Below are 25,453 nucleotides of genomic sequence, written 5' to 3'. Positions count from 1 at the left end.
TCGAAGATAAAAAATATTTGTCTACAATATATATATATATATATATATATATATATATATATATATATATATATATATATATATATATATATATATAATTCTGGAATAGCATTACCGTAATCATCTTGCATAGCTCATCCGGTCCGTTCGTTTAAGGCGTACATCCTCCATGGCAACCGTCGGATCAAGGCGGGTGAGTGGGTCCGTCGCGGGAGTCCTCGGCAACACACGTCACGTGGCATCACGTGCCAGCAGTTGGCATTTGACTTGCGTCCTAATTACCAGCTGTGGATTTATGTACGAATTAAAAGGAACAGTATTTCCCGTCGTAAGAACATTTCGTCGAACAGCGACACGGCAAGTGGAAAGAAGGCCTCCCTTCTCCCGCATTTCTCAACGCGTAAACCGTGAATCTCTCTCTCTCTCTCGGTCGCTTATGATACGTATTGGGTACGTCTTTGACGGTACCGGAAAAGTGGGCGGGGTGGGTTCAATTACCAACCGCCGCCGGTTAAAACCGTGGCAGGCGGTTCTGTGATTTCCAACATCCGCAGTGTCACTTTCGCTTTCCTCTTCCACTGAGGGGAAAGACCTCTGCTGTTGCTCGTGGAATTCAAGAACTAATTAATTTAAATTAATATTTTTAATATGCAAGAATCGGAAGAAAGAATATTATGGAGTCTTTTTCTTTCCCCTCTTGAAGGTCGAACCAATTCCGTCCGGGTTCCTTCTTGCTTACTCTTGAGCAACGATGGCTAGCGAGGGCGTGAAAAGCGAGATGTCGAACTCCAGAGGGGGTGCGGAGGAGGGAGGGACGGTGGCTGCGAGATCGTCGGTGTGGGAGTCGATCCGGGGGTGCGGGATCTCCGGGATGAGGATCGACAAGGAGGAGCTGAGGCGGAGGATCTTGATGCCGGCGTACCTCCGGTTGGCGATGTCGTCGGCCATCCGGGCCCGGGACGCGGACGCCGGCGCCGAGGCGGCGTTGAAGGACGGGGCGGAGGGCCGCGGGGGCGGCCCGGAGGTTGACGAGATGCCGGAGGCGCCCATGGTGGTGTTCGTGAACTCCCGCAGCGGCGGCCGCCACGGACCGCAGCTTAAGCTCCGGCTTCAGGAGCTCATCAGCGAGGAACAGGTCAAGAAAGAAACCCCTCCTGTCTCACTTTCTTGCGGTTTCCTACTGCATTTTTACGAAGATATTTTTGGGGTTCTTGAGGTCAAATATCGAATCTTGCTTAGAGTGTGTTCTATTCTTTGAGTAATCTTTTTGAGTTACTGAAGCAAATCTTTAGATCTTTCAGTTCGTGATAAAAATTCCTAATGCGGCGTTCTTGGCTTCCATGTCTTGATCGATCTTTAAGCATTATTCAGAAGATTTAGAATTCTTTTCTTCTTTTCTTGGTGACTCGGAGTTTGTGCTAGCTTTGCTGCTTTGCCTTCGGTGAAGACAATTTCCCAAGGAGCCCGTGGAGTGGCAAACTATTTGTGAAAGCACCTCTTTGCATCTCTCAAGGTTGAAAACACTAAAGACTAAAAATGGAAAGACCAGGAAAGATTATCACGTAGACGTCTAGAAGCGAATTTTGTGTTAAATCTTTAAAAAATTCTCAAGTATACGGCTGCTTTAAAAGTTGATACGGTGTCTTTGACACTGACAAGATTTTGAAATTAGGTTTCAAGGTTGTCTTCGATTTAAGAGGAAGTCCTGATTCTGGATTTGCTTGGTGCCTACATCTTCTAGATGATCAGCCTATATAATATGGTTTTTCTTTCTCCTTTTGTCTTCCCGTCTGACTCATTAACTTTTACGGGAAGTATGTTTGCTTGTTGACCTATCATTCTCGTGGAAGAAAAAAAAGGAAATTGCACTATATGGGTCTTTGATGATGATGTTTAGCAATGAATTATGGTGGTCTAAGGTAGATTGTGCTGGAAATTGCCTTCCATTTAGCACCTTATGCTTTGCCTTCCCACTGGATCAGAGTTTGGTGTTATGAGCACAATGTGGACTTAGATGGCCATTTGACGTAATTTGTCTAGCTATAAAGTTTGTTGGAGTTTGTTATTCTGAATGATTATGGATGTGATATAATTGGTAAAAAATTTCATCCAAGTGAAGAAAGCCACCTATGAGGATGTTGTTTTAGATATAAGACGATCTAGTATGGTGTCAGCAGGTTGTGCATCAATTTCTAGTAGATAATGAGAACTTTATGGATGAATTGAGTGCATGTAACATGTTATGATTCTCATATTTATGGTAAAAAATTGTGAGATGGCACTCTTTGGCCATTGTTCCAGTATGATTTACAAGACATTTATATCAACAAAATGTGATCTACAGTGACTCTAATCAGGCCTCTTTTTCTCTTGACAATGATGAGAATTTTGTCCTAAGTTCATTTTAGTTATGTGAAAATTTTTCTATGGAAACATATCTAGGAGCATGATCTAACAGGTCACTATCTAATTCTTTATTATATTTAATCCAGGTCTTTGATCTTTCAGTTACACAGCCTCCACAGTTCGTTCGGTATGGTTTGACTTGCTTGGAGAACTTGGCTAATCTTGGTGATGATTGTGCAAAGGCCGTTCGTGAAAATTTAAGAATTATGGTATGTCACTCTGGTACTGATTGCTTGATGGTACCTTATGTTCTCCAGTATAAGTCAATTTTGTCCATTCATGCATGCTTGACATTCTCAGTCATGTATCATAGCGAAGCCTTTCATTTTTTGTGGACCTTAAGACTTCTCTGCTAGTCAACCATTTAAGACTTCTATGTTTTTTATTCTGCAATTATTTCTCCATTTGGTGGTTTCTTGTTAATCATTGCATCATTTCTTGAATTATTTATTTTCTTTTGCAGGTTGCAGGAGGTGATGGAACAGTAGGTTGGGTATTGGGAAGCCTGGGAGAACTTTTTGTGCAGAAAAGAGAGCCAGTTCCTCCAACTGGCATTATTCCACTTGGAACGGGGAATGATCTTTCAAGAAGTTTTGGTTGGGTAAGGGGCTGCACATGATTGCCAGATTGACTACTGCAATTTCATTGAGATACACCAGTTTATGTGGCTACTCATAATGCAGGGTGGTTCATTTCCTTTTGCATGGAGGTCAGCAGTGAAACGATCTCTTCTTAAGGCAGTTTCAAATCCTATTCAGCACCTTGATAGGTCAGCATAATATCCATTTTAGTTATCTTGTTGTTAATGTATTCGTTCTGTGTTCATTCTAGAGCTTATCATTGAATAACCAAGGCCCATCTTCTTTATCTTTTATTTCTCATTCATTGGCAAGGGAAAGACGAGATAGTTCATATTATCTGAGAATTAATATTTTATGCAGTTGGCATGTTACGATCATGATGCAAGAAACAGGATTAGAACTGCCATATTCTCTTAAGCCTTTGCAGGACTATGATCTTACTCAGGTGTGATGTGGACTGACCTTACTGCTTCAAATTATTTTTTCTACATATGATTCTTTTGTTAATTTAAATTGTACACTTCTCTTGATATATGCTAATTATTCCTTTCCTGAGAAAAGATTGCCTTGTCAGGACCTATGCTTTCAAATGCTTCTTTTTCACACTTCATATACCTTCCTACTTGTTTTGATTGAGCAGGAAATAACTTTTGTGACATCCTTCCAACTTTCCAGAAGTACTTTATGTCATATTTTTTGTATTCACACAATTAATCCTGGTACATCCAGGATTCAAACTTTGACTAAGTTATCCTAGTTCTTCACTCGAGTGTTTGTGGGGGTCCCGTATGGCTTTGTGAGTGATATCTTTTAGCTCTTCTTTTTAATTTCCTAGTTCTAAAGCTGTTCATGAATCTGTTTAACCTGCCCGTTTGTAGTGACAATGCCATTTCCTCATATGGTATCACCATTGCTGAGGTGATTCTAGGCTTGGTAGATTCCAGTCACACTCTTTACATGTTTGGATATTGATAGCCGTGTTATGCAAGTTCTGAGTTCATACTTCTGGTGAAACATAATTTGCTTCTTCTGTAGGATAGTCATGATTTAGAAGTTACATGAGAATGCTTCCTAGTTGTAATGTATCTAAAATGTTGTATGAATAGATGCTGTATGCCTCTTGGATAGGCCATGATGATTAGTGTATGTAGTTTGCATTTTTTTCTTCATTTTCTGCACCTGCATAAAAATGGAATTAATTGTCTTGTCATTGTTATATTTAAATTTTTAAGTGCCTTTTAGTTCATGTAGATTGTCTTTCTGGCTGCAGCTTACCATCTATTGTTTCATAGGATTCACTGAATAGCAGATTGCACACAGTCACTGAACCATAAAAATAAGTGGAATTTTTGACGGAAAGAAGCACATATTGAAGAGATTGCTGATGAGATAACTTTTTGCAATATTAATGTTTCACATCTCAGATGTGGGCTAAAATTCAAGTTACTACTAGTAGTTGATACACACCATAAATAGCAACTTCTGAGTACTCTTTGAATTTAGATACTATATAATTTCATATCTGTTTGGAGATTCAGTGGCTCCTTCATTGAGGATAGTGGTTATGAATTTGTTATACTATTGGTAGTCTTGTGAATCACTCATGTAGCTGACATTATCAATTAACAGCCAACACTAATTTAGTGAATTATGCTTACTCATATAAGTTACATGTGGTGATCTGTCTGAAAAAATCAATGTTGTTGCAGGATGTGGACATACAAAGAGAATTGCCAGAAAGCGTTTCTTGCTTTGGAGGAGTCTTCTACAACTACCTTAGCATTGGTATGCTCCATGGGCTATTATTTAAATTTTCATTTTAGAACCAATCCAATTTGAAAAATCAAGTCCACATATTCTTTATTTGTCTCCGTAACTGGTCCATATGTTAGATAATCTTAGCATATGGCCAATTGTTTTTTTTTTTGGGTGTATTTTCAGGTTTTAAGACAGAATGGTATGTGTCTATACAACTATACAATGTTTGATAGCAGCCTGATTCCCAGTTCCTGCAAACTTATCTTCAGTTCGTTTCTGTTCAAAAGATGCCTATGCTGCAGCAACTTGTTTTTCCTCAGGAATCATCATGTCAAGGGCTTGTCTTCCTTTAAATTATCTTTTCAAATCCTCCCAAGCTCTTGACAACGATTTCTTTGGTTATTCCTTATTTTCTCCCTCTTTCTAGACCTGGATCAAGATTGAGAACATGAACCATAGTATAACTTGCAGTGATTATACAAAAAGTTATCGTGAAGTTCAAAAAGTTAAAGAGAAACATCCAAAAGGATACTGAAATCTGTTTATCTGGTCATATGCTTTTTTTATCAATATTTTCCTGCAGTTGTGTTTTTCCACCATTTGATGTGTGTAAGTCCTTACTCTTTTCAATTATTTTAAATATAGGAATGGATGCTCAAGTTGCATATGGATTCCACCATCTACGTAACAAAAAGCCATACCTTGCACAGGGTCCAATTTCAAATAAAGTATGATTCTGATTTCCTCTTTATCATTCATCATCTGCACTTCGGACAGACAATAACTCTCTTTAGTTGAATCTCAGATGCACTATATTGTTTGTTTCAGACTAAAAATTGGAACGTGTTACTTAAAAGGAGTATAGTTTAAATCATGTCTTGCTCGTACTATGCATAAAATATTTATTTACACTAATCTTACATTCTCACTCATGGTATTTATGTTTTGTCATTTTTCCTAGAATATCAAAGTCAAATTGAAGGACACAACTACTCATTGAATGCCTCTCAGACCCACAATCATTGATATTGGACACAACAAAGTGAAAAAGAATAATATGTCTAACCACATTTTTTTACTTTCCCTTACAAATAAGGGAGAGACGATTTGAGTCGAGCAACACATGAAAAAAAAAAGAAGAGAGAATATTCATGTGTAAGACGAGAGATTGAAAGAGGACTAAGTAATAGTTCCTTTTTTTTAAGAATTGAAAGATTTGGATGACATACAATGGGTTTGGCTTACAACTTATTAAGGTTGAGCTTTTAAGTTAAGTTGGTGTCCAATATCATTGATGTTAAAAATGATCAGTTTGGTTTCTGTTGAGACATCCGGGCTGGTTAGTGCAATGTTGCATAAGTAATAGGTCTCATGTTTGAGTCCACATGTGAGTATCATGTACCCTCTTTGATGTAATAAAGATTTCTTCCAATTTAAAATAAAAAATGATCAATTTGACTGAGGCTTGTCATCATTATTGATTTTAGAATTTCAGCAAAATTGCATTCCTTGGTTAGAAGTACCATAAAGAGGAGTATCTCAATTCTCGCTGAGGTCAATATTGATGGCTGCTAAACTATTTGTTCTATATAGAACTCCTGTGATTGTTTCTCTCAAAATCTCAAGGATAGGTAGACACCACAGTTGAAATTTGTTTTTGCTAAAATTAATACTCTACAGAAGGTAGCATGACTTAATGCTGCATGTTCTCATTATTCCACTAGTAATGGTTGCCAGATGATCCTCAGTGTAAGTTGAAACTTTAGATTGACCTTTCCTGCTACAGTATGCAAAAGTTAAGACTTGATAAGCAAAACCAATTTACCTTTCAAGTCGTCAAAGTGACTTTTGTTTTTTATTTATAGGTGTCTCTTAGAAGATCCATGTAACCGACTCAAATGATTGGGACTTTACAGCTTTGTTGTTATCATAGGTGTCTCCTAGGAGATGCCTTCTTAAATCAAGGGGGTCATGTGTTTCTGAGATGAAAGTTTGGAGCTCTATGATTGAGATTTACTTCATGAATGTAGGATATTCACAATGGGAAAACTTATCATCCAATTTCTCAACAAAAAAAAGTGATGTTTCTTTTTTTTGTACTAGTACTAGTTTAGTTCTCGTTCTTTTAACGAATGTGCACAAGCCAACTCCAACATGAATATATTTAGTTTTCCTAGTAATTTTAGTACTTAGTTCGCAAGATGCATTAACCTTTTGTCAGATATGAATATGTCAGATATGCAGTACTTACTCACTATGCAAACTACATCTCAACCCCTTCTCTATGTGGGGCTTGGTTCTTCTGTTTCAGCAATGCGTGATGACTAATTGATTTTCTATTTAAATTATTGGTTGAAATCAACCTCAATTGCCTATACTATGTTCTACATTTTAGATGTTCCTTGTGTCGAGTATTGAAAGCGATCCTCAATTTTTTTTTCAATTTAAGCATCTAGGTTTATAAATGCACAGGGTACCATTTTGACCCTCTCCTTTGACAGTTAATTTATGCTGGATATGGCTGCACACAAGGGTGGTTTTTTACACCGTGCATGAAAACTCCAGGGCTAAGGTTAGTCCATCATTCATGTGGATCATAATTTTTCACTTTCCTGAATTTCTCTTTTTCGATAGTGATTTTTGTTGTGAAACTGATCATGTTTACTATATATAGCATGGAAGAGATGTAGGGAAATTCTCATCGCTGTTTCCTGACAGCTTAAAGCTTGATTTTGTTGAATTACTCCTTCCAATTCCTCCATCCACGTCACTAGTTACGCTAAAATTTCAGTTTAGTGTCGCTTCCATGTGATGGCATTAAACAGCATGATTGTTGACCAAATAAGTGAATATTCTTCTTTAATGTCTCGACTAGACCCTCAGTGATGATTTTCTTGTTCCAGTTTAATAATTGTTATATGCTAAAATTAATGGCATCAGCCTGGACATTACATTTACATGCTTCAAACCGTTACTAGATATGTATGATTCATTAAAATTGTGGTCAGCGCAACAGGATAACAGTATATTGCAGTGAGCATCAATTATATAATCAAACATTATTTCTAATGGAGCTGAGGTGATTAGCTTAGGGATGATTGGACAGTTCAGGCACTGATTTTCTTTTCAATAATATTTTTCCTAATTTTGTGCCACAATTTCTTTTACCTTCTTGAACATTTTAAAATTTGGTAGTATGTAGCATTTGATTTCAATGATGGACGAATTCCTCCTTTTGCTCGACTTGGTAGACATTCTCCTGCTGTTCTTATATTATATGTCAATTACTATCTACATGGAGAAGTTCAGAAGAAAGCTTATTTGTTGATCCTGTACTTCAAATGCAGAGGACTTAAAAACATTTTAGCTCTTTATATTAAAAAAGTCAACAGCAAAGAATGGGAGAAAATTCCAGTTCCTTCAAGGCAAGTTTACTTTCATGTTCTTTCATTGTCTATCTAATCTACTATGATAATGTTCAAGAGATGCATGTTTTATCTGTCTTTGCACTTCAATTTTTAAGTGCTGACTAGGTGTCAATTCATTTTTTTCCTTCTTCAATTTGATTTGCTTTGGACTTTTTCTCTTTCCATAAAAAAATTTGCTGGAGACTGTTATTCTGTTTTCAAGGTGAATAGAACAAAAATATGTTGGGTAATCATATAGTACAATGATAACCAATAATCTACATTTTGTCATGATCTAACCCATAGGTTGGCCCTACTATGACTGATGATATCATTTATGAATATTCAACATAAAAAACAATAACAAGATAAATGATGATGTCATATTTGGTCGTCCCCTGGATGGGATGATAGGAGCTGACTTAGTGGGTCTTTCTAGCATCTTGACCTGTGTGATAGGTAGAGGTATTAACTTCTGCTGCTTCTGCTGCGGTTACATCCCATGGCTGACCTTTGATGTAACCAGTCATGTATAGATCGCCCTTTGATGGGTCAGCCTCCTATGTTGATCACATATGATAGTCCTTCGATGGGCTGACCTCCAATGTGTCAACTTTTGATGTCATGACTTTGCCTCTTGGACATCACTTTTGTCACCAGCTATGGTTTCGTTGTGTCAGACATCTGAAATCTTTCTCATCCTGACTTTGCAGGTTGTTTATGTTTTCGAATTGTGTGCATAAATTTGTTATCCAGGATTTCTGTAATTATGGAAATGGTTTTAAATGAAAAGTGAATTTATACCTATAATTTTCTTTATCCGCATTCCCTTTATTTTTCTTGTAAAAAAGAAAGTAGAACACATAAGAATGCTATATATAATGTTATTTATATCCTATCTGTCTTGTGTAACTTTTTTATTTTTTTGTATGGAATTAATTCTACAATGAGTTCTTGGGTTGCAGCGTTAGGGCAATTGTTCTTCTAAATCTTGACAGTTATGGAGGTGGAAGACATCCATGGGGACGGCCTATGCCTGAATATCTAGAGAAGGTCTGCGTTACTTTTGTTAATGAGATTTTTCTAATTGCTGGATTGATTTCTCAGTTATTCAATAGTCACAATTCTCAAATGTCTAAGACTGCATGTCTGCTTTACCTTCAGTTCGGTTTGATATTTACTTTTTATTGGAAATAATGAGATGACGCTTGGGAGTTCCTAATTTGTCATTTTACTACATACACCAGTAACGGTGTCAAATAAAAGGTGCATTGTATTAAGCACTGATAAGAAATGTATCAAAAGATTTGACTTGTATTTGATATTTCCATGTTTAAATATAAAATTCTTGCTTCATAATCTCTTACATGCTATAGAACTATAATGAACCGATAATATAATATAAACTACTATGGCTGGGGAGAAATTATGTAATTTGCAGAGAAGCACTGGGGTTTTTTATTTGTATATTGGTAGTTGTAAATTATGCATAGATTTGTCTCGCTCATGCTTAATATAAAACCTGCCACTATTGTATTCAGATATCTCATTTTTATCTTAAGTTATTAAGCTTGACAGTTGTATAATTGGTTATGTAGTCACAAATCTCATGTTACATTTCATTTATTGTATATGTATATATGTATGTATGTATGTATGTATGTATGTGTGTTTGTGTGTGTGTGTGTTTGTATTTGTATATATTAAGGAATATGCACTGATGTACTAATCTTCTATTTGCTTAGAGAAAGTTTTTTGAGGCTCGTGCGGATGATGGGATGCTTGAGATATTTGGGTTAAAACAAGGATGGCATGCTTCATTTGTTATGGTAGAACTTATTTCAGCCAAACACATTGCTCAGGTACCATTGTCATCTTGACCTTTCTGCTATCAGAGAACCATTTTAGCATTGTTATAATTTGATCGTTTCAATTAAAGTGTCACGAGTCTTGATGATTTGTTGTCATTCATCATAAATTGATGTCTAAGGGTGCTTCTCTTTAAAGAAATTAACATTGGAGTCAACTTTGTTTGAGGGGATAGAAGCAGGATCCAGATTATTCCAGTTACAATATATAGAACAAAATGCACAAGAAATCTTGACTGACATGCACAAACAATTATCATCTTTAAGTTAATTGTTGTAACATGGTGCTCAGATATGTGACCGACGTGTGAAACAAAGTGGAATCAAGGTTTACAGTAGCTTAGAGATGAGAAGATGAAAGGAAATAAGGAAAACAAGAAGGTGTTTGCTATTTTTTCGAAGTAAGTGAGAGCACAATGGAACATAGCTAAATCTATAGGTAGTTGTACTTGATAAAAATCCATTTTATCTTTTTCGTTTGCTTTGGGGCAAGCTTCTGTTTAATTTTCCTCTCGTTGTTCTTTTTATGTATCGCCAAATGTTCATTCATGACTCTGTGTCCTGAGATCTGTAGCATTGCGTGGCCAATGTCAACTGTAACGTAACACAGTTGCTTGGTTACGCGGATTAAAGTTGGCAGTCGTATAAATGCATATTAATCGCTGAGTGCAGGCGGCTGCTGTTAAGTTGGAACTACGGGGCGGTCAGTGGAACAAAGCTTACATGCAAATGGATGGAGAGCCATGGAAACAATCCATCGAGAGGGAGCAGTCGACCTTCGTGAAGATAGAGAGGGTTGCCTTTCAATCGCGCATGATAAGTGGGAAGTGAGTTTGGAAACCCACGAGGCACAATTCTGTACAACCCGTTAATTTCATGTTTGTAAAAACAGTTGAAACAATATTTTCAATTCCGTGTCTACAGCCTATTTACTTATATCGAGGAAGTTGATTGTGAAATCTTATTGCTTAAGATTGATCGAGTCTGGAATGTGTATACCAAATTTACCTTTAAACTTAAACCCATATCATTAAAAATAATGTATATATCGTCGAGCAAAATGCATGTTCTTTTTAATGATATTTTAGAGATAAATATAAACCGTTTAATTTGATTGATACGTCCCATTATGCCATATGCAATCAATTAACTACAAACTGTTTAGCATCCCACTTTTTATAAAGTAGATTATGTTCCAAAAGGCAATCTAAATCATTGGGACCACTCTCTCCTCGCCTCCACCAAACCATAAATATCATTGAAATAACAAATTAAAAAAAAAAAGAAAACCCACCGAAATGAATGAAATATATATATATATATATATATATATATATATATATATATATATATATATATATATATATATATATATATATATATATATATATATATATATATATATATATATATATATATATATATGCAGCTTATTGATGTCACTCTCCATCCCTTTTCCTTAGTGCGCAATACATTATATAGATATATATGTTCAGCTTTAAGGTGACAATTGCATAACTATATGGACAAAAATATATTGAGGGCCCTTTTGTGGATAAGTATTCACCTCATCTTCCAATTACTTCTCTCCACTCAACATTATTATTATTATTTTTACATCTAAAACCCTAAAGAATTAGCTAATCCACTCGAAGGAGCCAATTCAATCCTCCTTGCAAGGAAAGGAGAGATCTCACACTTGATGTTATTCCCACTCTACCCTCTCCCTAAAACTCTTAACCAATCTCCCTATAAATTACACGCCACCTTCCTTTCTGTCCTCACCACCTTCGAGACCTCCATCCATCGCCCACCATCTCCTCCAATACCGCTCAGAGAAAGGGAGGCTTTCATTCCCTGTGAGTGAGAAGGGAGATGAGGGCGGGAGCAGGGTTCAACACGACGGCAGTGGTGGTGCCATCGGCAGCGGCGGCGGCGGCGGCGGCAGCGGGGGGAGGAGGTGGGCACTCGGAGTGGCACTCGCCGGTGCCCTACCTGTTCGGGGGTCTGGCGGCGATGCTGGGCCTCATCGCCTTCGCCCTCCTCCTCCTCGCCTGCTCTTACTGGAAGCTATCGAGACGCCTCGGGGGCCGCCACGGCGGGGACGCCGAGCCGGACCCGAAGACGTGGGTGGGGGTGGCGATGCCGGCCGCGTGCTACGAGGAAAAGGTCGTGGTGATCATGGCCGGAGACGAGAAGCCGACGTACCTCGCGACTCCCATTTCGAGCCCAGCCTCGTCGTCGTTCGGTGATCACTGTAATAAGGGCGATCATTACAATGACGAAGAGGAGGGGAAGAAGATCGAGGATTGCACGGGGCCGGGAAATGAGACGCAAAACAAGGAACAGATCCGTAGCCAAAGCGAGAACCAAAACTTGGGTGCATGAGTTTTATTATTATTATTATTATTATTATTATTTAGATCGCTTTTTCTGATTTTTATTTGCGGGAAAAATGTAATGTTTTAGTCGAAGAAGAGAGCCCCCTTTTTTTCTGTGTTTTCCGGTTGCACAGAAAATGCATATTTTATGTCTTTCAGTGGATTTGATTCTATTATAGCAGAAAAATAAATTAATGATAATAGTAATAGAAATGGGCGGTGGGTGGGGACGCGGCTATCTGATGCACGCCGACGTTACTCCGCCCGCCATGATGCTCGGATACTGTTTGTGTTGTGGTGTCGACAGAGCCAGACGTGTGTTGCCTACGAGATGCCTGAGAAGACAGATGGCAGACAGTAGTAGCTTTTTCCTTGTCACACTCGCTTATTCTACATGTTATGCACGAGAGTTATGTAATTTATTTTTGCATTATATATATATATATATATATATATATATATATATATATATATATATATATATACTCTCTTTTTTTCCATAAGTAGAATTAATTTTAAAACATCTTAAATATTAGTGACCATGAAATATATAAATTTACTTGAGAGTCTGAAACTTAAATTGATATTTGTTGAAGATTGTCGACATCGGTAATTTTAATTTAATTTGTATAAACAAATAATTTTAAAATATATTTAAGGAAAAAAAGAAAGGTCGAAATCCACGGTTGAATCACAAGCGACCGGCGGCAACAAATTAGCCACCCGATTTGTGCCCACTTCTCCATCGAAAGATTCGACTCGTTCCAATGATTGCTATATGCTCTTTAGGTGGTGGTGCGAATCAATCAATTGCCTATGGCTTTTCTTTCTCCTGGTGCAAAGCCGGGGTTCCGAAGAAGGATGCGGCCATCCGGCCGAGAAGCTCTCTCCCCGCAGAACATGCATCCGTCCCCTCATCTTCTGTGGTTTTCTCCTCTTCTTGCTATTATAAATTATATTGTATGCTCATCCACTCCGAGGGGTTGACGTCCCACTCGATTCGTTTGTCAGATTATGGACGACAAATAAGCAAATGTTTACTGTAAGAAGATGAACATGGTGGTGATGTTGCATGGAGAGGTGGGAGAAAGCAAACCACCACCACCACTTTCCCAAGAAGATGAACACGCCGGTCTATGACCACCCTGCGAGAGAGAGAGAGAGAGAGAGAGAGAGAGGTATGGTGTTGGTCGAGTGCCCGAGAAAAGTACAGCTGCGGGCGGTGGAAACAGTCGGCGTCCGTGTCGTCGTCTGAGCCGGACTCTCGCGTTACAGAATCGGGTGCTGAGCTCGGAAAAGATACCGGAGGAAGTGGCCGACAGACAGCAGAGGGACGTCGAACCAGTAGGACGCCGAGGACGTGCGCGCAAACAAGACAGAGAGAAAAAGAATGATGTGATGCTTCCTTCTTTTGTATGATCCTAATGTAGTTTATGTAAACCGTGGAATCGTATCGGATGTGGAAATGCTACGTTTTTTGGGATTTTATTTAGAAATGTATGTTAGTCTTTTACGGAATGATGCCTTCATAATTAAAATTTATTTGAGTCATCATATTTTTATAAATTTAATAAAAATATCTTTTCATCCTCCATTAGTTGTCTCCACTTTCGTTGCCACTCTTATCATCATCGTCTATGCTATCGCTACTCCCATTGCTCGTGGTATATGTTATCTTTTCTCTTCTCCCTTCTCCCTTCTCCTTCTCTTTACTTTCTCGTCGCCTCCACAACCTCTTTCTTTTTCTCTATGTAACATTACTCATTATACTCTTCCCCCCATGAGAGGTGCAGTGCTTCGATCACCCACTTCACTAGAGGCGTATGGTTAAGGACGATAAAGACAGATATGATCGATGAAAGATAAAAAGATATTTTTATCAAATTAATGAAAAAATACTCTTATTTAAAAATCAGATGTTATTTAGTAAAAACTCAATAGTGAGAACTTATTCAGGTAAAATATTTTCTATTTAAAAACTCTACTAACTTATCATATAATTAAAAAAAATAAGACAAGCTTTCAAATCATCTTTAACAAATGAATCTGATACACAAAAATCAATATTTTAAATGTTAAAAATTTATCAAATAAAATCTCAAACCCTCCCATTTTGGAACTTTTCTTTTAATCCTCTCCTCAATCTCTATCTCACATATTAATAAATATATCCTAACATTGATAGCAATCATTTGTAATATGTCTAATCTAACTATTTTTAATTCTTACTATATAAAACTATCCTCTCGGCATTGATTCCAACTTATCATTTCTAGATTTCTGACACCATGATAAGGCATATTTTGTTTCCCGGATGAGTCACCATCGACATCACACCATGTCCCAACCAACGTCAAAATCTGACGTCATACGCCATCAAAACCCCGTGATGCACACCAAGTCGGGTTCCGTACCGAGACACTATACGACATGACCATCCCAAGAGCTAAGGACGGTGTCGTTTGACGCTGCTTAAGCATCCCCAAAGACGCCAACTCGTCAGAGAAGCCGTCCCATCCCACAAAAGTTAGCGGTCGCACCGAACCGAGACGCAACCAATCCTCGCGCGATAGTATAAAAACCCCTATCCGACACTCGGCTAAGGGGAGAAAAAATCGAGATAAAAACATACCACTAACTTGCTTGTCGGAGGGGCCAAAGTCGGGAAGCACCCAACGAAGGCTATCTTGCAGGAAAGCGGCCACCCACGACCAACGAGCGTCTCAACTTGGGAATTATCATCCAGTGTACGAGGACGCGCTGCCATCCATCTCGGAGACGGAGAGATGTGACCCGCCATAAACGGAACCCAAGTCGGCAGACCAAAGAACGATGATCAAGACCCCCTCACGAGAGCCCAATTGACTCCGACAGCCTGACTCTTGCCCGAGTCGCTCCGAAACGGCCACCCCCGAGCGGCGAGCATCTCAACCCAAGAGATACCTTCCGTTGCACAAGGGAAAGCAGTGAGCCGGCCTGGATCCCGACAAACACCGACCAGCATTCCTTCTTAAGGGCATGGCCACCTCATCATCCTACTCACTCCGTAAGAAGCTCCCGACATCGATCCGTGGACCTAACCATGCTGACTCATCTATCATGGTACTTTTGTTCACTAACACACTATATTGTCTACACCACTGAGTAGGTGATTTAGAACTATGTTCTTTTATCAGTAAGGAGAGGCTTCAACGTGTACTATCTAAAAATAGTTATAATCAGGATTCTTAATTTCAATTTGTAATATTTGATACAGACGGTACGTATCGGTCTGAGAAGATATCAATTCACGGATTGTCCTCTACCAGATAGTGCTAGTGTTTTGATCGGTATCGAGGCGTACCGTTCGGTATCATTCCAGATTTCAATTGTTATCAAGGCATATCGATTGGTGCGCCCTAACGTGATATGTGAAGATATTTTTAAGGTTTTAGAGTATACTATCGGTATGTCCTAATGTACCGATGATATATATCGATACGTATCGTATCGAGCTCTGTTCGATACATTGATACATATTGATATTCAAAATCATGGTTACAACTATAGTTCGTGACCACTTCAGCTCCTCGAAAGGATTCAGCCTGTCGATGAGATTGCATCAAAGCATGTGAATCTTATATCTATCCATTTTTTAATGTGTTGAGCACCCATTATCCATTCGGACTTGCATCAAAAATTTGAGTCCCATTTAGACGTCATGCCTAACTAGCTTTCTCATGAGACATGAAGGAATGTTAAAGTATGTATACATTGGACCTTTTTATACTAATAGCTGAAGTTTTTGGATTACCTCATCGCATCTTAAAACTCGGTCACTAGTTACCATATACTGGTGTGGATTTGCTGAATGATATATCCTCCAATTAGTTTGATGAGCAAGATATAGATTCTTCATGGTCATCATATATCCTCCAACTAATAGCTTAAGATCACAATCTACTTGATAGATACAGTTTGTACGATTCACTACAAATTTTACAGTCACAACATGGATTCCACAATAATGTTCATATTCATTCAATAATACACAGTACCAAAGGCAGGCGTGCAGTCTCATCCAACCATTCGCTCCTTCCTCCACGTTGCTTGCATGCATGCATGCATGCGTTCTTTCTGTATCAGCCTACGTTTTCCCGCTTTGCTCCCTACAAAAATCGTGCTAAAATCCATCAGTTTCGGATCCGAATCATAACACCAAATCTTATGTAAAGTGCATTAATTAGGATATCAATACATCCCCTGTATTTTGGATGCTACCTGGAAGATATGAGAGGCTTCAGAATGATGGCACAACGCCGTAGTCGTCATCCGCCATGAGGGCCGCCACTGCCTCCGCCGCCGATGAGTAGATCCGGCCGACCTCCGCCTCCACCTCCGTCCGCTTCGCGAACCGCCCCTTGATCCTTGGCCGGGCCTCCGCGTAGGCCTTCCTCGACGCGTACCTTATCGTCTTCTCGAACCTCCGGCTCTTCCGCTTCTCCCTGTATCGCATCAGCCGTGCCTCCCGGTCCAACCGTGCTGCCGCCGGATCACACGGCATCCCCACCGCCGATGGCTGCGACACGTCCGGCACCACGGCTGCCTCCGACGACGACACCTGCACCGTCCCACGAAGCAAAGCTGTGAGAACACGTTGCGGTGGCGCTTTTTTTAGCTCGACGTGGATTGATGGTGTGGAGAATACGCTGTGGCATAAGGAATGATCGGCTTCTTGTTTGCATCCGGCGATATTGAGATCGAAATATTCACCACCGGGTGCCAGGAAGAACGGCTGGTCTGCTCCCACGACGGTCTTCATCTCGTCCATCGACGAGCCGTAGTCGAGATCCAGGTAAGCATCAGCGTCGGAGAAGAAGAACTCCGCGGCCGATCGGAGCACCGGGCCCTCTTGGGGGAGGAGGGATGAGGCGGCCTCGGCGTCCGTCTCGTCGTCGTCGCCGCTGCCTACGCGTCCGGTGGCAGGGGGCTTGGGGGCAGGGCCGAGGAAGGGAAGCAGGGGGATGCGCTCGTGGCGGCGAGCGAGGGGGTTGGCGGAGTGGATGTCGGCGTCACAGTCGGCGCATAGGACGGCGGCGTCGGCCTTGCAGGTGACGACGGCGGGGACATGCTCGCAGACCTCGCACAGCCAGGCGCGCTCGTGGCGGGAGGCCAGGCCGTTGGCGCCGTGCACGCGCGCGTCGCACCCGCGGCAGAGGTAGGCAGCATCGGCGCGGCAGTAGAGGAGGGCGGCCGACACGCGGCACGAGTCACAAGGTTTCGACGCCACGCTCAGGTACGCGCCCCCCTTCTTCTCCTCGACCTCTTCCCTCTTCATGGATCTCTCTCTCTCTCTCAGACACACACACACACACACACAGAGCACGCCCTCGCCTCTCCCTCGCTCCCTCTATCTCTCTCTCTCCCTCTCTCCCTCACAACCTTCGGTTCTTTCAGATTGATTGGTTTATTTATGTATTTATTTAATGGGGTTTTAAGATCTTCCTAATTTCCCATTGGCCGGCGCTCTATCCTGTTTGGGGCCCACGGATGGGAAACGTAGCCAATCAGAGTCGAACACGTTGCGTATCTTCTGCCATTTGTTTCTATGACTTTCTGGTAGCGTAGAATAAATTATCCAAAATTAATATTAATAAAATATATGGACGAGACAAGAAGGGCGCTACTTAGTAAGCGACAGTGGGGCCCAGCGTCGATTAGTTGCACTTGGATTGGTCAGCTAGTCGTGACAGCCCCATCACCGGCCAATTGTACCCGGTGACACGCGACGTCAACGTCGGACATCGACACCATGATATTTCAAGGTGGGTTCCCCTGGCACGTTTCACGGGTGATTCAGTAACTGAATTTTTCCATGGTAGTCCGATCCATGTAACTAATTCCCGTCCCGAACACATCGACCCACTGGCTCACCCGTGGGCTCCACTGGTCGCTGACCAATAAAAGAAGGATTTCTTTTTGGCTGTTCAAAAACTCGAGTCCTGATTCAACTCACGGCTTCAACCACACTTCCACGTCTTTTAGTCGTTTCTTAAATCGTAGCCTTATGTAATAATACGGCTGCGGCTTGCGACGCAAGGCCGACCGAACCCTTTCCCCTTCCGATCTCTCAAACTCGCGCTCGTTTCCCTTCGAATCGCTCCGCACCTACCCCTCTCTCCTCTGTTCCTCTCTCGCATCGCTTGCTTCCGCATCGATCCAGGGTTAGGGTTTCCCGGTCCTTTTGGCCATGAATCTTCACGATCTTAACAAGGTCTGGGAGATCAAAGCCCTCAAGAAGCCCGGCGAGGAAGAGGCACGCCGCCTCCTCGATCGCATCGCCAAGCAGGTCCAGCCCATCATGCGCCGGCGCAATTGGAAGGTCAAGCTCCTATCGGAGTTCTGGTATTGTCGATCCCCTTGTTCTTCCTTCGCTTCTTCTTTTCTCTCTTCCTCGTCTTACGCATGGAATGATCGATCCTCTTTGGGGATTGGTGCAGCCCAGCCAATCCGGCTCTTTTGGGGTTAAATGTTGGGGGCGGCACCCAGGTGAAGCTTCGCCTGAGGAGGCCCAACAGGGATTGGGATTTCTTCCCCTTCGAGCAGGTCCTCGACACGATGCTCCACGAGCTCTGCCACATCGAGCACGGCCCCCACAATGCCGCTTTCTACAAACTCTGGGATGAGTTGCGCAAGGTAATTCCTTCTGTTTCCCAATTTGTTTCTCTTTTTTTGTGTCAATGTTGTACTTCATAATATGTTCACCGAATCACAGAACCGATGACCGGTATAATTACTTGAAAAACAAACAGAGTTGGAAGCTTGTTTACTCCTTTGTCTAGTGAAGGTTTTATTCAACGGACATTACAATAAAAGTTGGTGTTCTGATTCTTCCTTCGACATACATTAGCTTTTGTGGAGTAAGAATTATGCATGTTACGTGATAATATGAGTCACTGATTTAATCAGTCATGATTGCATTTTGATTGTCCAATGTTACAGTCTTTGTTCCTTTTACTTATCTCTGCTTATTTTGGTTAGTTTGTTCATCTGGTCCTAGTTTCTGAAGCTCTTTTACATAATTTTTATTGATTTGAATTGGAATGTGAAAGTTTTGATCTCTCTTATAGCATGCACTTTTGGCCTTCCCATCTTTCTATCCCTGGTTTATTTTATTGTATTATGCTATTATCTAGTTGCTTCTTTATAGGATGCTTGTGTGAGGTGTGTAGTAACAGTGATTGATGATGACTAATAGAACCTGAGCATGATTTTGTTAATTCAAGCACATGATTTTTGCATTTTTCATGATGTATTTGTGGAACTGGCTTTTATCAACTGATGCAGGAATGTGAAGAACTGGTTGCAAAGGGAATAACTGGAACTGGGCAGGGATTTGATGCCCCTGGAAGACGCTTAGGTGGCTTCTCTAACCAACCACCAGTATCATCCCTTCGGCAGGCTGCAGTTGCTGCTGCAGCAAAACGGGCTCGTGTTGGAGCTTTGCTACCATCTGGACCTAAAAGATTAGGGGGAAACACTGAAATTATGGATGCACTTAGTCCAATACAAGCTGCTGCTATGGCTGCAGAGAGAAGGATGTATGATGATATATGGTGTGGGTCTGTGTCAGATGAACCCACTGGTGCAGTAGAAAGTATCTGCGGAATCTCTAAGTATCCTTCGTCTACAGAACAAGGTGATTCATCAAGAACTTCTGATGATGGGGTACGAGGGGAGGACTTTGTACTGAGGGGTCCTAGTAATATAGATAAGGTTGGGAGTAGCTCCCACTCTAAGTGCAAGAACCATGAGTCTACAACTGATTGCTTTTCTGGTGGGGCACCAGTAGCTGGTGGATCGACATTCCATTACCCAAAAGATGGTGGTGAAGATCAAGCAATTTGGGAATGCAGCTTATGCACTCTATTCAATCAAGTAAGGCTTATGCTTTATCAACTAAACTATAGTCACCGTTTGTAACTTGCATTTTGATCATTTTGCTGATTTTTCTTTACAAGCAGAACTGAAATTATATTATGTCAATCTGCAACATGGGATAACTCATGGATTCTTGCTCTTTCCGTATGTGATTCATCGAGAGTGGCATTTTGTAGCCATTTGTTTTTTGTAACCACGTACCACCTTCTGGCTGTTAACATAGTAATAGTAACTAAAAGATGTTAATGGATTTGAAATATATGCTTTGCTAAATACATGTTAATTCATGAGATTTGTATTTTTTGACTACTTGTATTTCATAACTATTAAAGTTCAAAGGAGAGATGAGTTGTACATCATAACTATTGAATTTCAAATGAGAGAGTGAGTCAAGTTGTTTAGAAGTTTTTCTTCTATTATTAATCATCTTAGACCATATTTTCGGTTTAATCTTCCACATTTTATTCAATCACCACACAATTGGTGGGATATTAAATAACTCAAGGAATCTATTCTTTACCAGCTACCTAGTTTATGGATCACTTTATTTATGCAAATGACGTTCTTTTGCTCCTAACAACCATTTACAAAAGTATATCTTCCCTTTCTCTTCTCGCTTAGTTTGAACATGATTGTTTATTCTCAAATATTTCTCCTATATATAAAAATATGGATGTATGTGCGGAAACTAACTCGTTTTTTATTTCATCTATATCGTGGACTTTTGCAAAATAACTTTGGATTTCTACAGCCATTGGCACTAATATGCAAAGCTTGTGGAGCTCAAAAACCGAAAGCTATTGGATCTAAATCTAAGACCTGGTCATGCAAATTTTGCACCCTAGAGAACAGCACTAAGCAAGACAAGTGTACAGCCTGTTGTCAGTGGAGATATTCATATGGTCCGCCGGTATCTACCCATGGACCCAATTATGGGACTTGAGTGATAGATGCAACTTGATAATGTAAATGGTGATCGTACTGTATGCTTGTAAGTACCTCTGTGTTTCTCGCTTTCATCATTTCAATACCAACACTAAAATAACTTATAGTTTGTTGATGGAATATTTGGCATGGAGTTTGGGAGCCTGAGCAATGGGATACCATTTTTGTGCCTTGGGTTACTGGTGAGCATATTTTGCTCTATACTAATCTGTCCTTTCTGCTTAACAAAGTTGTGTCAAGGACTTTTGGTTGCTTGCAAAATTACTTTTTAAGGTGGTCCTACTTTTTATTTGTATTGCCAATACGAGTGATGATTTCTTCATTGTCTTGCAGGTCATAGTGCTTTTGTGGTTAAAATGTAGGTGAACAAGCCGAATGCAGGTCATTATTTCGATGGCCTACATTGTGGCTTCATCTCCATGGATATCGATCTGCCACAAAGCCTCCTATCTTTTTCAGTCTTCAGTTCCAGGTGCTATTTTCCTGACCAAAGAATGCTTTTGCTTATTTTACTTAATCTGTCTTATAGTTTTGCAATATATTCCTACATGCAAACTGTTAATGGAAGTCCAATCTTATACTATATGGAAAATTCAACTTGTGATTCATGTCATCCTCTGAACTAGCTAATTTGATGGTTTATACTCTTCGAATATACTTGTTAAGCCGATGAACTATTATTGCCTTGGATCCCTATTTCATAATATGATAAATTCAGCACAGAACATCCGTTAAGATGTCATCCTTAAATTTGTTTTCCCTTATTTATTCCATTAGCCAAGTGTTATTTGACCGAGAATAAGTAACAAAAAAACTGAGTTGCACCAGTTTTCAGTGATTAATATGGGAAATCCTCAGAGCCTTTCCCGTGGACAAAATAGACCTATTAGAGGTTTAAACCAAGGCATGTACCACGGACCATTCTCACCATCCGAACCCGCCAACGTCACGAAAAAGAGTCAAACGAGTGCCATCTCTTATTAGATCTTTGACTCGAATCTGCTATCCATGTACATAAAAATCTGGCCGAATCAGATGGTTTGATGTATGTTTGAATCAGAATTGATTCAATAATTGAACCAATCCGATCCAAGATCTGTTTCATGGTTTTCTTGATTGGACCGGCCAATCTCAGTAACTATCTTCTTGAAGAGATTCTGTCTCATCTTTTTATCTAAGCTTCAGGAATTTTACCCCCACTTTTTCTTTTGGTAGCAACCACATATGAGGGGCTGGTTTGTTCTTGATATATAAAAAACAATAATTTGGTCAGATTTAGAAAATTAAATAAAGGTTTATCACTTAAATATATGGTTAAATTAATTTATTTGAGTTAAAACAATATAAAATAACTTTGAATGTCTCCAATGTTCTTAGTATTACACTGAGTTTTTTCTAGGATATTAATATAAATTAACAGTTAATCTAAAGTGTTTAATGAACATTAATTAAAATGGCACTATGCAATTTTTTTTTGTTTTGGGGAAATATACATGATAAGCAAAATTTTAGAGACATCAATAGGCCTTCCGAGGTGTGTGTATATATATAGTTTTTGGCACAAAAAAAAAAGAGTGAGTGGGAGTAGTGAATGAGATGCCACTGTTTTGGGTCTAATGGTCAACCGACCAAACATAGTTTTACATTTCTTAAGTCCACTGAATCACATTGCTAGAGGCAATCTCTCCCCATTTAGCATGAATCATAAGCAGTCTCATGTGAGATGCTGTCCGATGCAGTCTTTTGGGTTGACTGATGGGACCAACCTATCAAAAGCCTAGTTGGTTGTATTCCGTAGTTTTCTGTTGGCCATCCAAAATAAGATGTGTCTGAGGTTGAGGAACTTGCAAAGGCCAAGCGTAGTTCATGAGCGCCATATAATTCACCTACTCCTTTGGGAAGAATATGTTTCACCAAAATGTTCTTGAAGGGTACATGAACTTATGGAGAAGAATCTTGTGACCAGCAGGCATGAATCATGTACTGATGACATTTTGTTGGACACTGAAACGGGATAGTTGTGTGCAGACGTTCTTCTGTATTCCCCTCCCCAACTATTTCTGTGAATGGCAATCATGTACGCTGTTGGCGTTTTCTTGAGGCTGATCCTGTCTAGTACAGTAGTAGGTAGACTACTGTGGACTCATCCATAGGTTGTTGTATTCCTAACCACTCCTAACGACAAAAATGGGTCCAAAAGGAATGTGCAACTCATCCTCGCAAAACTTTCATCCTGTCTTTGAGATATCGGTAAAAGTGAGTTCCTCCACCGAGGGATCGTCTTCTTCTTCTTATCTATATATGACTTGCTTACCCGCTGCTCTACTGCCCATAGTTCCCTCCATGCGTCCTCCACGCTATTACACTCGTTTCACACGCCATGGTCTCCGGCTTTACCCTGCTCAGCTTCACTTGCCATTGTCGCCTTTCCCTTCGCAACCATACTGCCCTGCTTTCGCTCTTGCCTGTGCCATCGCTGCTCGGCTCTACCCTGGCCTGAGGGGCAGTTCCCTGACCTTTATCTCGTCCCCATCGCCGGATGCCAGAAGGCACGGTGGCGTCGGAGTGGGAGATGATCATGATGTTCCTGGTCGCAATGCCGGGTAAGCTGTTGACGGGGGCTGGACGCGGCGGTGAGGTGTGTGGTGAGCGACGCGTTCCTGTTGATGCCGGGGGAGGTGGCGGAGGCAGCAGGGGTGCCGTGGGTCCCGCTGTACACGGACGGGGCCGGCCTCGCTCGCCGCCAATTTACACACTGAATTTGCTCCGCGACGTCCTCCAGGTGAGGGAACGAGGTATGTGCCATGTTCTCCGTCACCTTCTTGGGATGGCCGTGCATGTCGTGAATGTATGACATTTAAGGGTCAACAAAATCCCAATGGACACAAACTTATGCCACGATTACGCATGCAATGCCCATAAACATAAGAATAGCTTATTCGTATCTTTCATTGCTTGACGTAGCCGTCGTCCGCCGGGAGCAGCAGCTCCACTTCATTCCCGGCGTCTCCGCTCATCGAGTCTGCTACCTCCCCGAGGGCATCGTCTTCAGCCCCGTCGACTCCTCGTTCTCGTGCCTCCTCCACCGCATGGCCCAAAACGTCTCCAAAGCTGCCGCCGGCCTCGTCAACATTTGCGAGGGCCTCGACCCCGCCATCAACGCCGAGTTGGCCGCCAGCTTCGCCGACTACCTGCCATCGGCCCCCGCCACCTTTTCTTACCGCCCGTCATCCCCACGCGGGACACGAACCACTGTCTCCCCTGGCTGGATCGCCCCGCGACGGCCACCGTGGCCTACGTAAATTTCGGTTCGGTCGTGACCCTGCCGCCCTCCCAGCTGACCAAGCTCGCGGAGGGGTTGGAGGTCAGCGGGCGGCGTTCCTCTGGTCGCTCAAGGGCTGGCCGAGGAGCTTCTGACGCCGGAATTCTTAGACCGAACCGGGGGGGGGCCGGGGTCCCTCGTGGTAAGCTGGGCGCTGCAATCGGACGTCCTGCGCCACGCGGCGGTGGGAGCGTTCGCGACCCACTGCGGCTGGAACTCGGTGTTGGAGACCATCACGGCCGGTGTCCCCATGGTGCGCCGCCCCTTCTTCGGGGACCAAAGCATGAACGCGAGGTCCGTCTCCTTCGTGTGGAAGATCGGAGTCGAATTCGAAGGCTGAGCGATGACAAAGGAAGGGGTGACGAGGGCTTTGCACACAGTGTTGAAGGCCGAGGAAGGGAAGGGGATGAGGACGAAGGCGGCCGAGCTGAAGGCCATGACGACGCTCGCAGTGCAGCCCGGGGGAACCTAGTCGGTCAACTCTAACAGTCGTATGCAGTTCATTTCGTCAGTGTCACTGATGCCGGTAAACGTGAACGATACAATAATAACAATAATATACGTTATGTAATGTATTAAAAATATAATAAACTAAACAAACTCGGATCGAGTTTGGTTTCTCTATTTGATCTGTTTAAGTAACATTTATTTCTGGTCGATGATCTAACAAAGATTTTGGTGTTGACGGAGTCAACCATGTGACCCACCTAAATCGAGAACCTAAAGAGCGTGCGATTTAGTTGGACCGAACCTGTATGAGCTTGATTTTTTAGTTGGAACCGGTTTCAGTCAACGCCGAACCCGTTTGACTCTTTTTCGTGACTTTGGCGGGTTCGGATCCTCCACACGTCACTCCGCAGCCGTT

General features: G+C 41.4%; 4 protein-coding genes, 1 long non-coding RNA gene and 1 pseudogene across 7 annotated transcripts; 5 read left to right on the top strand and 1 right to left on the bottom strand.

Annotated features, from left to right (window-relative positions):
- Positions 1-613: 613 nt before the first annotated feature.
- LOC103969072 (diacylglycerol kinase 4) lies at positions 614-10,979 on the top strand. Its single transcript, XM_009382493.3, has 12 exons — positions 614-1,135; positions 2,493-2,615; positions 2,870-3,007; positions 3,090-3,175; positions 3,348-3,432; positions 4,697-4,772; positions 5,391-5,473; positions 7,247-7,317; positions 8,093-8,170; positions 9,118-9,205; positions 9,898-10,014; positions 10,693-10,979. The coding sequence occupies exons 1-12, from the start codon at positions 752-754 to the stop codon at positions 10,849-10,851; spliced, it is 1,488 nt and encodes a 495-aa protein (XP_009380768.2). The 5' UTR covers positions 614-751; the 3' UTR covers positions 10,852-10,979.
- Positions 10,980-11,801: 822 nt separating this feature from the next.
- Positions 11,802-12,559, top strand: LOC135595060 (protein GLUTAMINE DUMPER 3-like). Its single transcript, XM_065085568.1, has one exon. It carries the CDS (start codon positions 11,896-11,898, stop codon positions 12,406-12,408), a length of 513 nt encoding a protein of 170 aa, XP_064941640.1. The 5' UTR covers positions 11,802-11,895; the 3' UTR covers positions 12,409-12,559.
- Positions 12,560-13,224: 665 nt separating this feature from the next.
- On the top strand, positions 13,225-13,912 carry LOC135595058 (uncharacterized). The gene is made up of 2 exons (XR_010480271.1): positions 13,225-13,327; positions 13,413-13,912. It is a non-coding gene; the product is annotated as an uncharacterized LOC135595058 (long non-coding RNA).
- A 2,375-nt stretch (positions 13,913-16,287) lies between these two features.
- Positions 16,288-17,826, bottom strand: LOC135596130 (zinc finger protein CONSTANS-LIKE 3-like). The gene is made up of 3 exons (XM_065087957.1): positions 17,089-17,826; positions 16,662-17,001; positions 16,288-16,549 (listed from the first exon to the last, which is right to left on the bottom strand). Exons 1-2 carry the CDS (start codon positions 17,716-17,718, stop codon positions 16,681-16,683), a joined length of 951 nt encoding a protein of 316 aa, XP_064944029.1. The 5' UTR covers positions 17,719-17,826; the 3' UTR covers positions 16,288-16,549; positions 16,662-16,680.
- A 634-nt stretch (positions 17,827-18,460) lies between these two features.
- LOC135596129 (uncharacterized) lies at positions 18,461-21,879 on the top strand. Of its 3 annotated transcripts, none has more exons than XR_010480811.1 (6): positions 18,461-18,785; positions 18,881-19,076; positions 19,728-20,318; positions 21,073-21,312; positions 21,401-21,448; positions 21,600-21,879. XR_010480811.1 is itself a non-coding variant. In XM_065087956.1 (5 exons), the coding sequence occupies exons 1-4, from the start codon at positions 18,631-18,633 to the stop codon at positions 21,262-21,264; spliced, it is 1,134 nt and encodes a 377-aa protein (XP_064944028.1). In that variant the 5' UTR covers positions 18,461-18,630; the 3' UTR covers positions 21,265-21,312; positions 21,629-21,879. The 3 variants fall into 3 exon arrangements, 1 of the variants encoding a protein (XP_064944028.1); XR_010480812.1 differs by having other exon boundaries at positions 21,374-21,448; XM_065087956.1 differs by lacking the exon at positions 21,401-21,448 and having other exon boundaries at positions 21,629-21,879.
- Positions 21,880-23,609: 1,730 nt separating this feature from the next.
- On the top strand, positions 23,610-25,341 carry LOC103969873 (anthocyanidin 3-O-glucosyltransferase 7-like; annotated as a pseudogene).
- The last annotated feature ends 112 nt before the right edge of the window (positions 25,342-25,453 follow it).

The sequence above is a fragment of the Musa acuminata genome, chromosome BXJ1-10 (assembly GCF_036884655.1).
Source record: "Musa acuminata AAA Group cultivar baxijiao chromosome BXJ1-10, Cavendish_Baxijiao_AAA, whole genome shotgun sequence".
NCBI lineage: Eukaryota > Viridiplantae > Streptophyta > Magnoliopsida > Zingiberales > Musaceae > Musa > Musa acuminata.
This window is presented reverse-complemented; position numbering and strand designations above follow the sequence as displayed.